At 32.3% G+C, this 17,553-nt stretch overlaps 1 protein-coding gene across 1 annotated transcript; it reads left to right on the top strand.

Moving 5' to 3' along the window:
- Positions 1-5,411: 5,411 nt before the first annotated feature.
- LOC111702249 (uncharacterized) lies at positions 5,412-17,436 on the top strand. The gene is made up of 7 exons (XM_023473917.1): positions 5,412-5,517; positions 12,786-12,935; positions 14,968-15,069; positions 15,379-15,432; positions 15,605-15,891; positions 16,260-16,317; positions 16,891-17,436. The coding sequence occupies exons 1-7, from the start codon at positions 5,447-5,449 to the stop codon at positions 16,988-16,990; spliced, it is 822 nt and encodes a 273-aa protein (XP_023329685.1). The 5' UTR covers positions 5,412-5,446; the 3' UTR covers positions 16,991-17,436.
- The last annotated feature ends 117 nt before the right edge of the window (positions 17,437-17,553 follow it).

The raw sequence follows: 17,553 nt of genomic DNA, 5'->3' as shown, positions 1-17,553 counted from the left end.
CTGGATTACCAACTTAAAAGTTTTGACCTCTGAATTGATAAACCCAATATCGGAGGAGTAATAAATCCGATGACAGAAAACCTCCAACTACAGACAATGACAAGAAACCTATTTGAACAATAAATAACGTCACAACTCAGAAAATTAACTTTCTGACAAATAAAACGTTGGGGTGTACGACTTTTAATTAATCTTGAGCAGAACAAAATAATAGAAGGACTTTGATAACAAAATGGAAATAGATTTATTGATATTTCGTTTTTATTTGTATGCGTGAGCTTGTGCCCACAACCCTTATCCAAAAATAAATTATTAAAGTTAAAAACTTTCTGACAAACCTATAATTCTTTACTTTGTTCATGTTAAATAAAGAAAATGTGTATCTAACTAATACAAAACCAAAATGAAAAGTTTGCAAAAGAACAAAAAAATTTAATTGCTGAATTCCACTAATTGTACAATTATAAAATATAGTTTCAAGGCGCTTCGCGCCTCTTTTTTTATTAATAATCTTTGCTTTTTTATTTTTTTCACATCTTTGGCCTCTCTTCTTAGTACAAAAAAAAACAATGATACTAAAAATTTCGCTAATGTTTCTGTTTTTATTGGAGAACTTTTATACTTTTCATTTCTTAAATTGTGCCCCTTCGATTCGGCCTTTTGGCGTCTATAGGGTCCAATTTCTTTGTAATAGTGCGGTGGGGTTTGTGTATTTAGGTATTCAGGTAATTAGAGATTCAAGTATCGATGCGAAAACTGTTTGCATATATCAACAAATCTTCATTATCAAATATTAGTTCATTATTTGTAAATTCAGTTAATCATCTAATGCATCTTAATGACAAATCAAATTTTCTGACACTTTGTATAAAGATGTCTCTAAACCTCTCACTCTCGACATTCGAAATGACGCAATTTTTCTAAGCTTCTTCTTGGACCGGTTTTAATGAAGTAGAAAGGTCGGCACCGGTTAAAATCCTAAATCATGGATTCAAATCCCCTTGAATCTTTAACTTTGAATTGGTGATTCAGGATTTGAGCCGGTGGTAGGTAATTCAGTGACCTCTCCACTTCATTAAATTCGGTCCCTGTCTACTAAATAGTAAACTTGTAATGTTTATTATGAAGAACGGCATTGAATGAAACGAATATTGCTGATTTAGTTGTATTCCCATGAGCTGTATTCCCATGAGTTGTATTCCCATGAGCTGTATTCCCATGAGTTGTATTCCCATGAGCTGTATTCCCATGAGCTGTATTCCCATGAGTTGTATTCCCATGAGTTGTATTCCCATGAGCTGTATTCCCATGAGTTGTATGTATTCCCATGAGTTGTATTCCCATGAGCTGTATTCCCATGAGTTGTATTCCCATGAGCTGTATTCCCATGAGCTTAATAAACTATTTCTGTATTACTCTGTTTACACAAGAGCACGGTATATCCGTATAAAAAGTAAAATTGACTTAGCTTTTTCTAGATATATATACTTGATATATATATTTACTGATTACTCTTTCATGTTGTATAAAGTAATTGGTTTAAGGTCAAACAAGGTTAAAGTAAGGTTTTAAAAAGATTATTTTATGAGGTTTTCACGGTTATTTTCTATAAAATTGCTAAAAAAGTTTCATTCTGAGTTTTCACCCTTAAATTATGTTTTCCATAAAATCCTTTTAGCTTTTACAGGACAACTATAAGGGAGCGTTCATATATTTGGTTTATGTTTAATGTGTTTAACAGAGAATTCGAGTCATGCTTTTTTTCATTTTTCAAAGAACCAAAAAATTGCGAAGCATTTGGAAACTTTCAAGTATTACTAAAAACAGACTTACTGAATGAAAGCATTGCACATATACATTACAATTTAAATAAACAATTAGATAAATAAATATTTCGCATTTTTAACAAAAGTTACAAAAGTCACAGGGGGTGGGAGAAATTTAGGGTGGGGAAGTATGCAGAGATGGGGGGAGTATGCAGGGGTGGGGAATAACTGCATAACAAGGTATAGAGGGGGTTGGTTGGAGTATTTCATGGTTTCTCCGATTTCCAAGTTTGTCATATTCTCTAGTTTTCTACAAACCTTCTTCCTGTACTGTAGTCAGGAAACAATTAGCATGGATAATTTAGAGATGGATACTTTATTCCAGAATGCTTTATTCCAGAATACTTTATTACAGGATACGATAAAGCAGGATACTTTATCCCAGAATAAAGTGCTCAAAGTGCAGGATACTTTAGTGCAGGATACTTTATTCCAGTATACTTTAGTGCAGGATACTTTAGTGCAGGATATTTTATTCCAGAATACCTTAGTGCAGGATACTTTAGTGGAGGATACTTTAGTGCAGGATACTCTATTCCAAAATACTTTAGTGAAGGATACTTTAAAGCAGGATACTTTATTTCAGGATACTTTAGTGCAGGATACTTTATAGCAGGATATTTTATTTCAGAATACTTTAGTGAAGGATACTTTAGAGCAGGATAGTTTATTCCAGAATTCTTTAGTGCAGAATACTTAGTTTATTCCAGAATACTTTAGTACAGGATACGATAAAGCAGGATACTTTATTCCAGAATAAAGTTCTCAAAGTGCAGGATACTTTAGTGCAGGATACTTTATTCCAGAATACTTTAGTGCAGGATATTTTATTCCAGAATACTTTGCAGGATACTTTAGTGGAGGATACTTTAATGCAGGATACTTTAGAGCAGGATATTTTATTTCAGAATACTTTAGTGCAGGATACTTTAGAGCAGGATACTTTATTCCAGAATACTTTAGTGCAGAATACTTTAGTGTAGGATAGTTTATTCCAGAAAAATTAAGTGCAGGATACTTTATTCCAAAATACTTTAGTGCAGGATACTTTGTTCCAGAATACTTTAGTGCAAGATACTTTAGTGCAGGATACTTTATTCCAGAATACTTTAGTGCAGGATACTTTATTCCAGAATACTTAAGTGCAGGATACTTTAGTGCAGGATACTTTATTTCCAGAATACTTTAGTGCAAGATACTTTAGTGCAGGATACTTTATTCCAGAGCACTTTAGTGCAGGATACTTTAGTGCAGGATACTTTATTCGAGACTACTTTATTCCAGAATACTTTAGTGCAGGATACTTTAGAGCAGAATACTTTAGTACAGGATACTTTATTTCAGAATACTTTAATGCAGAATACTTTAGAGCAGGATACTTTATTCCAGGATACCTTACTGCAGGATACTTTAGTGCAGGATATTTTATCTCAGAATACTTTAGTGCAGGATACTTTATTCCAGAATACTTTAGTGCAGGATACTTTAGAGCAGGATAATTTATCCCAGGATACTTTAGTGCATGATACTTTAGAGCAGGATACTTTTTTCCAGAATACTTTAGTGCAGGATACTTTAGAGCAGTATACTTCAGTGCAGGATACTTTAGAGAAGGATACTTTATTCCAGAATACTTTAGTCAGGATACTTAAGAGCAGGATACTTTATTCCAGGATAATTTAGTGCAGGATACTTTAGAGCAGGATACGTTATTTCAGAATACTTTAGGGCAGGATACTTTAGAGCAGAAAACTTAATTCCAGAATACTTTAGTGCAGGATACTTTAGAGCAGGATACTTTATTCCGGGATACTTTAATGAAGGATACTTTAAAGCAGGATACTTTTGTGTAGGAAACTTAAAAGCAGGATACTTAGTGCAGGATACTTTTGCGCAGGATACTTTAGAGTAGGTTACTTTAGTGTAGGATACTTTAGAGCGTGATTCTTTAAAGTAGGATACTTTAGTGTAGAATACTTATACAGGATTCTTTAAACTATATAGAATACTTTAAAGTACTATGTAGAATACTTTAGAGTACTATATAGAACACTTTAAACTTTACAGGTAAATTATACTGCACAGAATACTTCACACACTACAAAAGATACCTTACAATTTACAGAATACTTTACAATTTACAGGATACTTACACTATACAGGATACTTTACACTATACAGAATACTTTACACTATACCGGATACTTATCACTGAGACTGTACAGGATATTTATACGGGATACTTTACACTTTACATGATATTTTACGATTTACAGGATACTTATGCAGGAAACTTTACACTTTACATGATACTTTACACTTTATAGGATAATTTACAATTTACAGGATAATGAACACTGTACATGATACTTTACACTATACAGGATACTTTACACTATACAGGATACTTTACACTTTACAGGATACTTTACACTATACAGGATACTTTACACTATACAAAAACTTTACATTATACTGGAGACTTTATACTATTTAGGATACATTTCAATGTACATGACACTTTAAACTTTACAGGATACTTTACACTGTGGAGGATTCTTTTATTTCAAAGTATATGATACTATAGGATACTACAGGATACTGTAGTATATCTAATATGCAATGCAGCAAATTTGTTGGTAAATATTCTGCCTAAATTAATTTAAATTTTTCAACAATATAATTTGTAAAAATGTTCTTGTAAAATCTGAATTTTGGGGGGTTAAAGGTAAATTATAGTAGTGTGCACTTTTAGGCAGTTAAACTTTGGATCCGCTATTGCTGAAAGATTTATTTACAAAGACAAGGAAATTTTTGAACCGGGATTTTTAGCCGAAAAATATGATGTGATGGGATTTTTGGGCCTTTAAATAAAGATCTTGCATTAGTATTAAAAATTGTATTGTCAATATTAAAACTTCTGCCAGAAAACAAAATGATTTTTATGGAAGAATACATTTTCTGTTTTCTTTTTTAAAAGCTATGAATATAATCGTTTTGTTTTCCTCATCCCGGTACAAAGTCACAGTAAACTCGGTTCCAAAGGACTTGAGTTTTTGCCACAAACTCTGATTTTATATTCCGTAAATCTTTGTAACCCAATGTTGGGGTCCCTAGATATTTCAAACTGTGAATTCTGCTAGAACAAATAATCTAAGTTTGAATTATTAAAGAGTTACACCATCAGGTTGCAAAGATATAAGAATTAGTGTATTTAAGTTTGTGGCAAAGACTTAATTCCTTTTGCCTGAAATGAACAAGGTTTCTCTGGCTACGAGGATTTTTAAAGAAGAATAAATGACCCTTCATTATACCAATTACAGTCGTTTTATTGCTGGAAATATTGGTTTGCTTTCATACTTCATGATGTAGGATCTTATTCCTTGATTGTCTAGTTACACAAAATCCTTTGACGCTTTTTTTTGCAAAAAAAAACTTTTTCATGATTTTATATTTAAAACAATCTAAAAACTTATTACCTTTTTCTCTTTAAATCTTCTAAACATGATTTTTCTTTAATTACAAAAAATCTTCAGTTTGAGAAAAATACTTTCTTTTCTTATAAATATTCAGATTCATAATCCTATTTTTTTTAAAGAAAGTAAAATGAATATTTGAAGATGTTAAAACCCCCTCTCCAGTATTCTATGTGGGGTGGAGCAGGACCTAGGTTTGGAGAATCAGGACCCAGGTAATTATAAGGATCATACCATTTCTAATTTTCAATTAAGTTTTCCCCCGGATCATCAAAAATAATTTTTTCCTCCAGAAGTTAGGTATGTTTGCGCATAGTGCCAAAAAATGTTTAGGGTTTTATTTGCAAGGGGTAACGTAGCTGAGCCGAGAGTGCAGTATTATAAATAGTACTGCACTATCAGTTCAAATATGTTACCTTACCGGTTTCTCTCTTTAATTGTTTGGGTAAATAGTATCAAAAAAGATCAAAAAACTTTCCTTTTCAAGTCCAATATATGCTTAGCTAACAAAGAAAGCTCAGGAGACATATTTATTATACTCTTACAGGGTAGAATCATAAAAGTCACTGCGCTAAGCAGGGTTTGAAAACTCTAAGGATATCCATTGTCAGAATTCCGCCTTAACAATGACAAATGTGATAAGAAAGGTTAGGAAAGGAAAGGATATTTTCAACAAAAGTTTATCTTGGACAGTGCTTCTTTTCCTCGCAGTTGGCAGAGTATAAACCAGTATCACAGTGCTTGGTGCGCAACCTTTCAGGATTCTACTTTATTTTTCTTGTTTCTGGCAAGAGGGTGGGGGATGAAAGAGAGGGAGAAACCCTTCCTTCTCTCCACTATTATTTTCTTTTTTCCCAAGAAGGGTGTATACTGCCATGTTATTCCACACAGGTTCTGTTTAGCCACAAGAAACTTGAAACCATGACTGTTCTGAGCTTCCTTGATGCTTACACATAGACCCAGATTCAATAGAAAGAATTAACGTCTTTCCGACGAGTTCGGATACTTAATAACAGCTAATCAGGCTTGTTATTTAAAGCTGCCAGGAGCAAAATCTGGATCCAGTTAAGTAGGAAACCTCCATTCTCCAGGACAATACAGCATTAACAGATTTATGCAGGCCTTCAATGTTTCTTGTAGTTCCGTATTTCTCTTTTCCATTTGTGAGCAGGGGTGTATACCCCCCTATACACCCCTGGCTAAAGTTTCTTTAGTGTGCCATATCTCTCTCTCACACACTGTACCTCTGAATTAAGAAGCGCCTCTCAAGACCTAGTTGTTGCTTCTGTGAAAGCTGAATGTACGCTGAAAAAAAATCTTGTTAAATATGCATGACCAAGTATGACATGGAGACTTTAAATAAACATCTTGATTTTTCTTTCTTGTAAAAGCAAATTGTTCTCAATAGGGAAGGCACTGTAAACTATAGACAAACGGAAAAAATCAAATTCACGCAATATATTACTAGTACGACTTTGTGACCTCGTAGCTTCTCTAGTATTCATTTTACGCACACGTGAGAAAAACAGAGGAATTGAGTCTATGGAACAAAATCAAATATTTAAACCTCAATATCTTAGGAACCCGAAGTTGTAAACCTTTGATATTTTAAACTCAGATTATTTGATCTAACAGAATATTCACAGTTTGAAATATCTAAGGTCTCCAACATTTGGTTCCAAAGATATAGTGATTATAAAATCAGACTTTGTGGCAAAACCTCAATTCTTTTATTTGTTTACATTTTACATGTAAAAAATTCAAATCATGCTCGTTCACTCAATACCTCTTTAATTACGTTTATTACGTGCAATTTACTTAAGTTTAGCAGAAGGGGGGGGGGGCAATTTCTATTTATCATCTATTAATTCTGCTCGAAAGTTGTTGCCAAACATGGAAACTTATGGATTCTTCAGAAACCTGAAAAGTATTATTACCCTAAGTTCAATCATTTGGTATTTCCCTATTGTGTAATTAGGTCCTTAGGATAATGGTAGAACAAAAATAGAAACAATCTCGTCTATAAATAAATAAAATTGGCCGGCAGTGGCCGGAGGGGGATATTCTCCCCTGATAATTCAAAACAAACTAGAATTATCCGGGTCTAAAAATACTACATGGTGAGCGTATCTATGATTAAATACGCCAAAGACCAGTTCATGACCCCAGGGAAGGTTTATAAATGCTCAGAGTTTTAAAAATTTGTCTCCAAACCTTTTGATTTACGTAAAATTTTTAAAAACCACGAAAAAAAAATGTAAATCCGCGAATTTTTTTTTCATTCTTTATGGAAGAGAAAATGCTGATAGCTTAAGCATCAATTAAAATTTGAAATAATAGATGAGTGCAAAGCACCCTGATGGTCTAGTATTTTTCATTTATATAAAGTTTAAACATACAAAACATCTATATGGTAGAAACTTTTTGTGAATGTAAAACATTAACTTATGTATACAACAATTCAACGATATTTCAAAATAAGTTTGAAAAATTAAACCATTTTTGTATTTTTTGCCCCCCCCCCCCCCCTAGGAGCTTCGGGGGGGAATTTGAACTGTAGATTAAAAACATTTGGCTTCTTGGATATCAGGCATAAGTATAAGATACTTTAAAGGTACAAATACAGTCCAATTACCTTGCATGCACTATACTTTATCTCTCCTTCAAACAAAACTAGCAGAAAAAAAACATTGTTTATAAAAATCGACATTTTATTATACTGTTATGTTAGTAATAATTAGTATTTAAACTAGAGATAGTAAAAGACATTTTTGAAAATGAAAAATCCAACTTAAATTTAAATTCTTTGAGATGAAAAAAGGACAAAGGTCCGGAAAATAATTATGACTCGTAAAAGTTTCTGCTTTGAAAAAAAAGTAGGAGTACAAATACAATTTGAATTCTGCTCTTCGTTTATTTATATGTTTGCTATGGCTGGCCAAACGGCTGAATCAATTGGGCTGAATTTTAGTGAGGAAACTCATCGGTACCATTTAGGATGACATAAGCTAACTTAGTTATAAGTTTTTTGTTTTAATATGATTTCTAAAATTCCACGGGCAACGCCTGGCATTTCAGCCTGTTTGTAATAAAAAGAAAGATTACAAAACAGCGGAGCAATGTATGGATAAAGTAAATAAAATCCAAAAAAAAATAAAATTGGTCTTTTACTCAAACTTAAACCTTCGTGGCTTGGCATTTAAAAAATAATTGTTTTACTTCGCTATTCCTGATAGCGTCCATCCGATTAGGATTCTAAATATATTTTTCATTCGGACTTCTGTCATGGTGGAGGTGGCTCTGGTCCATGTATCCAATCTTCTTAGTGCACTGAATGAACAGCAAACTAATTTTTTTATGTTCTTCACTCTTGAGTTTAAGATTTAAAAGTGTGAAAGCTCTGAGTTCTAAGGGGGCACTTCCCCCTTGCCTCCCCCTTTATACGCTCTTGCCGGGTTTGTAAATATTACTTTCTAATAATTATTGTTTTGTTACTTTTGTTATAAGAAAGAAGAGTACATACTTTTTAATATATTAATACTTTTAGCAAAGTTTACTAACAATAAACTTATAGGAACCGCAATATAATGCAATATAATAATAGTAATAATATTTATTTTAAACAAAAACCACAAAACAAAACATAGTACACACTATATATGTATGTAAAAATGTCTAAGAACCACAAAAAAGAATTTTTAAAACAATTATTTTGACATGTTTACAAAATGTATTTCTTACACAAATTTTAATGTAGCTGTTTCAAATGAGTTTCATTTAATCATAATATTGATGAAAAAAGTAGTAAAAAAAAGTAAAATTTTGAAATTCATTGAATCCAGCTTGAATGTTCGAGATAAATCAAGTGGCAGAATTATTCTTTTGAATAGACAGAAGGGACTGAAGTTGAAAAGTGAGCTAGCTTGGATACGGGCATGTTATCTGATCAATAATGTGCTTGATAACTTTGTTTTTCCAACAGAAACGCGCAATTCACTCGAGCAGAGTAACCCCAATTGAAAATAAACAGTTATACTCATGGCTGTCTAATTCATACTTGACCAAACAAAGTCTTTAAGGGTATTTTTGTTAATCGGTCCCTTGAAATTATGTTTACAATCCCTTTAATCAGGTATAGTTCATATATATATATAGGAAAAACAGTTATTTCCCAGTACTTTACCAAATCTAGAAGAGCATGTAATATTGTTTAAGGTATTTACTACCTTTACTACTTTCCATTTATGGCAAAATATATTTCTAAGTTTCTCCAAATGTTAGAAATCATGCAAGGTTAGAACAGGATTATGCATAACAGAACCTTCTTTATAAAGATTAAAGTGAAAATAATAATAATAATGATTATAATAACTCCTTAAAGGGGTAGTTGAACTGAGAATGTAGTATCGTGAAGAAATATTTTAGGAATCAATTGAGAACTATGAGGTCGGTGTTAGGTACTTTCGCGAAGGCATTTTCCCAAGGGCGACTTCCCAAGTGACAAAATCCCAAGTGGCAACTTCCCAAATGTGCAATTTCCCATGCAGTAACTTCAAAAAGGTTAGATTAGGCCCTCTGAGGCGCTGCAGGCTGCAATGGGGGCAAAGCGCTGCGGCTAGGACAGACTTAGGAAATTACACAGTTGGGAAGTTGCCACTTGGGAAAAATCCTTTGGAAAAATTCCTAACATCGTTTATATACGATGCATATTTGTTCAGCAAGAGCGCAAATTCAATCTTTAAAATCCTCATAGATTGTTAATTTTTATAGGAAAATTTTGAGAATTGGTTAAAAAAAATTATTCAATAACGATGGCGAAAAATGTAGTAAAAATTCTACAGTAAACTAATAAGTTGTTTAGGAACAGGTTGAGAAAATAAAAAAATAACTATTATCATTGAAAATAAATAAACTTATTCAGTTATTGGTTTCTGAAATGTCTCATTGTTAGCAAAACTTTTCCGTAGATGTCCTGGAATTTTTATTCAAAAGATGACATTTAAAGAATTTGAAGAAATCTGCGAACAAATTCATAAAAGTAATACATAAGAGAAACTGGCAGATGTTTTAAAGAGATGTTTAGAGAACATGCAGGATATGTCAGAAGTTGTCACCTTACTCAACAGACTGGCCAACATATTAATCTTTATAGTCACTCTGTAAACTAAACTATCAAACTACTTACAGGAAACTCGGGAGTCATACTTTATTAATAAGTTCAATACACTAACCAAGGGAATGATTAAGAAGAGAGATAGATTAAACCTTATGTATGAATTTGTTCTTTTTATTTAATTTTGATGGAATTTATCACACCTAATATTTCCCGTTGTAGGGTGATTAAGTGACTATCGCCCTACAACAGGGCGAAAAAGTAACTTTTTCACCCTGCTATTAAAATTTTAAATTTCATACCTAATTTGTCTCATTGTAGGGTGATAAAGTTACTTAATCAACCTACAACAGGGTGATTAAGTAACTTTATCGACCTGCTTGTAAATAATTTGAGTAAAACTGAATAAACTTTTTTCGCACTTAATAATACCCATTGAAATGACATAAATAGATATTATGATTGTTTTCGTTTTCTTTCTTTGACTTTTGTAGTTTTTCCACTCCTGATTTGTGTTTACTATTGTTACTTTATAATCATGGCTTTTACCGTTCTGTTTTAGTACACTTCTATTGTTCTAGTCTTAATTTGTAGTCTTTCCGTTATGTTTGAAAATTAAAATTCTTTTTTAAAAATCTTTAACATTCTCAACCATTCATGTTTCGAAACTCCCCATCCCCTCAGTTCTCAACAAAATCTAGTTTTATTTGGCAGTTCAAATAAAACTTTTCAATAATTTGTTCTTTTCTCATAAATACTTAGTTTTATTTAAAATTCGGTGATGGTGATGGACCAAACCTTTGTGGAGTAAAAAAAGTAGATGTTAGTTCCACATTTATTGAAAATATATTTCGGTCTGGGTTGACCCTCGTCAGTTTTTGAGATTGTTTCTGTCACAAAGATTAAAAACAAACTTAGTTTTATTTTATTTCATAAATTTTGTTCTAATTGCCTATTCATTTACTTTATATTTTATTGGTCAATCCTGTCCTATAGAACTGATGATGTTGTAAAACATCGAAATATATTTCCTACTTAGAAGTTGTGCATTTTACAGATAGAGAACACTTTTAACCAATTCAGATTTTTACAAATTCATAAAGAATAAGAAATTCAATATAATAACGAAAAAGAAATAATTGAATCTAACATTTGTCGACAAAATTTCAATTTAGAAATATGTTCCTAAACATCTAACGTATAACCACCAATATGGATGATTTTGAACGTCAACTTTACTGAGCGTATTTATACATCATAAACATGTTTTATAGGTCTCAAATGAATCTTAAAAAATTCCTCCACAAAAACTTCATTCTGAGTTCAACTTCCATACATTGCCGGTTAATTCCGTCAAACATTTTGATATTTATTGGATCAATGAATCATGAATTATTTTTGTTATATTTTTGAGAAAGAAAGAAAGCAACCGGAAGTGTATTTCCTAGAGTATTTCAGTTTTGTCACTATTTTCTGAGCAAAGTTTGCTGTCACGGGAAAAGTCTAAAATCCGGCAAATTCTGTTTTCAAGGATAAAACAAATAATTTAGGAGTGTTTCTTGTTTCTTTGATCAAAAAAATTAAATTTTTGGTTGTTTTATCAAATAAAATTTTTAAAAAAGTTATTCATGTTTGGGAAAGAGCTTTGACTAATTTATTTAAACTTACGCCATGTTATTCGGTATGAGACGTCTTTAACAATTTTCTCCTTATAGACGCAACAGATAGAAGTAAGATTAGTAGCGATCAAAAGCGCTTTTTTGATCGCATTAAGCCTATACCCCCTTTCATTTTTCGCGAACACTCCCTTTATAGGAACTGTGCTACGTAACTGTAAGGACTGTAAGTGAGACATTAACTCCAAATTTCCTGACACTCTATTTTCAGCAAGTTTACGTCCTTAAAGGTTTAAAGGGTATCCGATTTTAATCATACATGTCACTCTAAAGATGGAGGGACACTTGAAATTACGTCTACACTGTAGAATTTACAATTTAATAACGGTCTGTGAAACTTCTCAATATATAAAGGGAAATAGATCCAGACAGTTATCTAAAGTTGAATAAATTTTCAAGTCTGGGTTAAATTAAAGTGCTTACACGCCTTGTTCTTTGATTTTATCTCACTACATAACTTTTTTTTAGCTTTGATGTTCAGAATTATTTTGCAAAACTCGATTTTTGTGTTAGAGCTTGCAACAATGGATCACTGCAGATCACTGTGTAGGTTTAACTCGGGTTTCTTACTTTTTTAATAATTACCTATGTAAGAAAAGGGAGTAAGTTTAGAGATGCAACAAACCATAAATTCAAGAAAAAGAAGTAAAAAATATCTGTGTAATAAAAAATGATGTGTGTGTATCTGTTTCAGGAATAAATGGTTTCACAAAGCTGCCCCAGATCCTACACTCACACGACAGATTGAACAGACACGCCAATTTGCCAGTACTCTTAGGAAGAGTGGAGAACAGAGACTTTGGAGCAGCAAATATCCAGCCAGGAAACCGAACAGGATGTATAGGTAAATATTCAGGAAACCAAACAGGATGTATAGGTAAATATTCAGGAAACAAAACAGGATGTATAGGTAAATATTCAGGAAACAAAACAGGATGTATAGGTAAATATTCAGGAAACAAAACAGGATGTATAGGTAAATATCCAGGAAACCAAACAGGATGTATAGTTAAATATTTAGGAAACCTAACAGGATGTATAGGTAAATATCCAAGAAACCAAACAGGATGTATGGGCAAATATACAGGAAACAAAACAGGATGTATAGGTAACTAAATATCCAGGAAACCATCCAGGATGTATGGGCAAATATACAGGAAACAAATAAGGATGTATAGTTAAATATTCAGGTAATCGTTTCCAGGAATCCTGTTTGGATAATTATGCAGGAAACAGAATTCAGGTTTTACAGGAAACCAAACAGGATGTATAAGTACGTATATATCTCGGAAAAAGAATTGGATATAAAGGTAAATATCCAGAGCTGAAAACTTTAGAATGATGGATATCGAGATCAATGCTTGATCCTGTCTTTTAAAATAATGCTTGTTCTCCTCTTGTTATAAATCTCCAGATAATTTAACCGATCGGGATTAAGGATATCCCATTCTCAAGTTTTTAGCTCAGGTAAAAGAATAATATTTATAAATATCCAGGATAAATAGGTATAAACTAAATATCCAGCGAGGAAACACAAAACTTCTCAACTAGATTTGTTTAGTCTAATAATATATTTCAAATAGAAAAAGTTCGCCTTGTTTTCTTTTTACAACTTAATATTTCGTAACATTGTTTATACCTGCAATCATACCGTCAACTTTATTAAAGTCATTAAAACAACAATTAAAAGTGTCTGACAAAATTCTGCTGAAAGAGTTGTTATAAAAGGAGTAACTATGTCTAAAAATAGGATTAGAATTATAGTTAGGCGCGTGTGCCGTGTACAGTATTTTAGCCAGGATATGTTGTAGAGTCCCAATTCAAGGACTATAATATACAGGGTGGCCAAAACTTTTTTGAACCCATCCGTACAAAAATCCGTACATTTTCAGAAGAAATCCGTACAATCCGTACAATTTTCGAAAAACAATCCGTACAATCCGTACAATTTTTTTTTAAAAAATCCGTACAATCCGTACATTTTTTTAAACCAATCCGTACATTTTTTTAAAGATCCGTACATTTTTTTTAAAAATCTGTACAATCAGCACAATTTTCGAAAAAAATCCCATTTTTGAAAAAAAAACATTAAAATTCAATTTTTCATTCATTGTCTTTTGTGTTCATTTCATGTAAGAGGGTTTAAACTTCTTCAGGAAGAATCAATCTGTAAAAAATTGGCTTCATACATATATACAAACTAAATACTGGGTACATGATGAAATGAGTGAAAATTAAAAAAAAACGGTGTATTTTCCAGGATAAAATCCGTACAATCCGTACAATTTGAAAACAAATCCGTACAATCCGTACAATTTTAGGGTTAAAAAAAATCAATCCGTACAATCCGTACAATCCGTACATTTTGGCCACCCTGTATATATTATAATGTATCCCTCTGTATAGTTCTGTATTACTCTCCAGAAGACTATAATTAGTCCTCGTCATTAATCTCCCTTAATCCTCTCCTAATGTAATCTCTCCTTGACCTTCATGGGGGACGCGGGAAGACATGCCAAACACTTGCATAATGCATAAAGCTATAATTGTTAATTAGTTGGGGAGAGGGGGGAATTTAGATAAAGGGAAATACTAAGGTAAAATTTTAAAATAAATGACGCGAAGTGCAAAGAAAATTTAAATACTTTTTAAGGGGGAAAACATCCATTTAAAGGGCTGTTAAATCATAGATCAAAGCCAAAGTCTTTCCAAATCTATCATTTTCTTGGAATATGTTTTTTCCCCACAAAACATTACATTCGCATTGAAAAGGAAAAAATATCAAACATCAATTAAACTTTCTTGATACAGAAATAATCATGGAAACCCCAGTGAAAATTCAAAGAATATTTTTTTTCTGATTTTCTGATTTCTAGTTCTGCTCCTGATCTTGCAGCATTTCCTGGACCAATCCACAGTACTCCAACTATACCTGATAATAGGGAGGACAGAATACGCTTAGCTAGAGATAAACACAGGTATTGGACCAATCAATCAATCCAACGAAGGAATAATAGGAAGGAAATAATGCGCTTAGCTAGGGATAAAGCAAAGTAATCAATCAATTTATTAAACAAATATTTAATTATAATCAATCAATCTATCCAAACTACTCTCACTATAACCAAATAAAGAGACAAGAGCATACTTAAAGGTCATGATAAAGCCAACAATTGCTTTCACAAACAATTTAAGCATATTTATCTTTTTATTTCAAGTAAAAACATTTGGGGTTTCCACGATCAATGATAATGATGTCTAAATGAAAATTAATTTAAAATTTTCAGATTATCTTATAGAACATCAAAACCACCTGATTCATTGATCAAGTTTCAGAAAAGGTAAATTCAATAAAAACAATAATTTAAATTTGCATTTTGACATTTCAACAATTGCGCAATATAAATGAAATTGTTTTTCTGCAAATTGATAAATGCATTTTAATCTACAATAAATGCAATCAGAAACGGTTTTCAAATATCTTCATTTAATAGAATTTTTCTTTCTTTCTAGGTCTCGTTCTCTGACGTCAAACTACTCCAGTTATTCCAGCACAAGTGACGTAACACGTGGCAGAAATTCAGATTTTGGCGGCAATCTTGAAAATGGCGGACATTTTGTTACTAGGTGTCAACCAGAAAATGGAGATCTCTATGATCTGAACCAAGTAATAAATGAGACGAGTAGGATGTTTGAGCCTGAGAATGTTCCTCGAAGAAATAGAAGTTTATTAAGTTTAGCCTCATATTCCTCGGGAAGTATGGAACCGACATATGCTAGACAAGCAGCAGATTCTTTAGGTAATTTAAACTTAAATAACCAGAAAATATTAATGTATTAGGCAAAATTTTATAAATGCCCCCCCCCCCCTAATTTTAACAAAACCGCAATCTCATCTATTCTGACCTAACCTAACGTGGCCGGAATAGTAATAGAGCTGGGAGGACATTGTGGGTTTGAAGTTATCAATTCAATGAAGAACCAATTATTAAATATTGCCTATGGTCGATTAACCGATGTGGGAATTTTATTAATTATATTTTCTTGGGGGAAATAAGTAAAATTTAGTTTTATAGTAATAATTATTAAAACTTTGTTTTATGTAACCGAGGGAACGCTAGTTTTTCTTATTAAAGAAGTCTCCAAAAATGAAAATTTGTATTTACAGTGGTGGCACGACCTATGAAACTACAGAACAGGGATCAGATGATAAAACAAAAACCAAGGTTAACTTTTTTGACAACTGAATTAAATGAAATAATTTAAATGCAGATAACGAGCCATTCGATTATCCACTTATCACAATGGTTGGCTGATACCTTTCTTAATTATAGATATTTCTTTATTCTTAAGATTTCGAGCTGACTTTTTTTTTGTTTCTTTGTTTGTCCGAAAATAACTCAGAAGCCCCTGGACCGATTTGCCTCTAATTTTGATTGGGGAAGTGGGGAGTGTTCTTAGCTTGTTTTGAGGTACTCAGTTGAGTGGGTCGACTTTTGTAGCGAAAATTTAGTTCCCGGTAAAATCGTTCAAGTGCGGGTAATCGGCGGGAGTAACATTAAGTAACCTGAGCAGCGCTGGGTTCATAAGTTAGTATTGTCTAAAATGTGGTCTGCCTGTTATCCATATTACCAGTGCAGGAAATAAACTTTCTGAAAACTAAAGCAAAAACTGTATCTACAATTATTATTTTTCTCCATTTTAGATTTCAAGATAAAATCATAAAAATATTTAAGTCGTCTCTAAGCCCTCTACCTTGACTAGAGAAATAAAACTGGTTTATTACGGTTTGTTTTCAGATGCTCTAGATCCAGATCCTTCTCCAGGACTAATACTAGAACTAGGTCTCAGTCTAGATCTTCTATCAATGTTAGATTAGGAATACATACTGTAGACTGAGGGCATACGCTGAACACAAGTGCCTTTTTTTTATTGATTGAAGTGCATAAGAACTAAACAGTGAATTTTTATGTTGGATATCCGGCTAGGCCTGGAATTTAGCGACAGAACTTTATTTCCAGCGGACAAACTTCAACGATGAAGGGAGGAAAGTTATAAATCGGGTAATCCATAAGTCTAAAATCCGCCAATATACTTATTTCAACATCTGCAGCTAAAGTTTAGCCATCATGGTGATTGGTGAAGATCTCCAGCTAAGCTTATTGATACAAAGGTCTAAAACAAAAATTTCGCTATCCATTGATGTTTAAACAAAATCCAAACAGAGTCCTTACGAACCAAATTACTATTTCATGCAATGAACAAATCCTTTATCTTATTCTGCATTCTAAATAAGTTGACTACATCTTTCAAACAAATAATTTATTATTAATAAATTTTTTCCAGCTCTGAATGTGATTTTTAAGATAAATTTTAACAAATAAATTACTGTACTTTAACACTGATATTTTTATTTTAGTTCAATATTTCTAGTGTTGAAGCAAGAAATAAATTAAAGTGGT

This window comes from Eurytemora carolleeae, unplaced genomic scaffold (assembly GCF_000591075.1).
Source record: "Eurytemora carolleeae unplaced genomic scaffold, Eaff_2.0 scaffold101, whole genome shotgun sequence".
Lineage (NCBI taxonomy): Eukaryota > Metazoa > Arthropoda > Copepoda > Calanoida > Temoridae > Eurytemora > Eurytemora carolleeae.
This window is presented reverse-complemented; position numbering and strand designations above follow the sequence as displayed.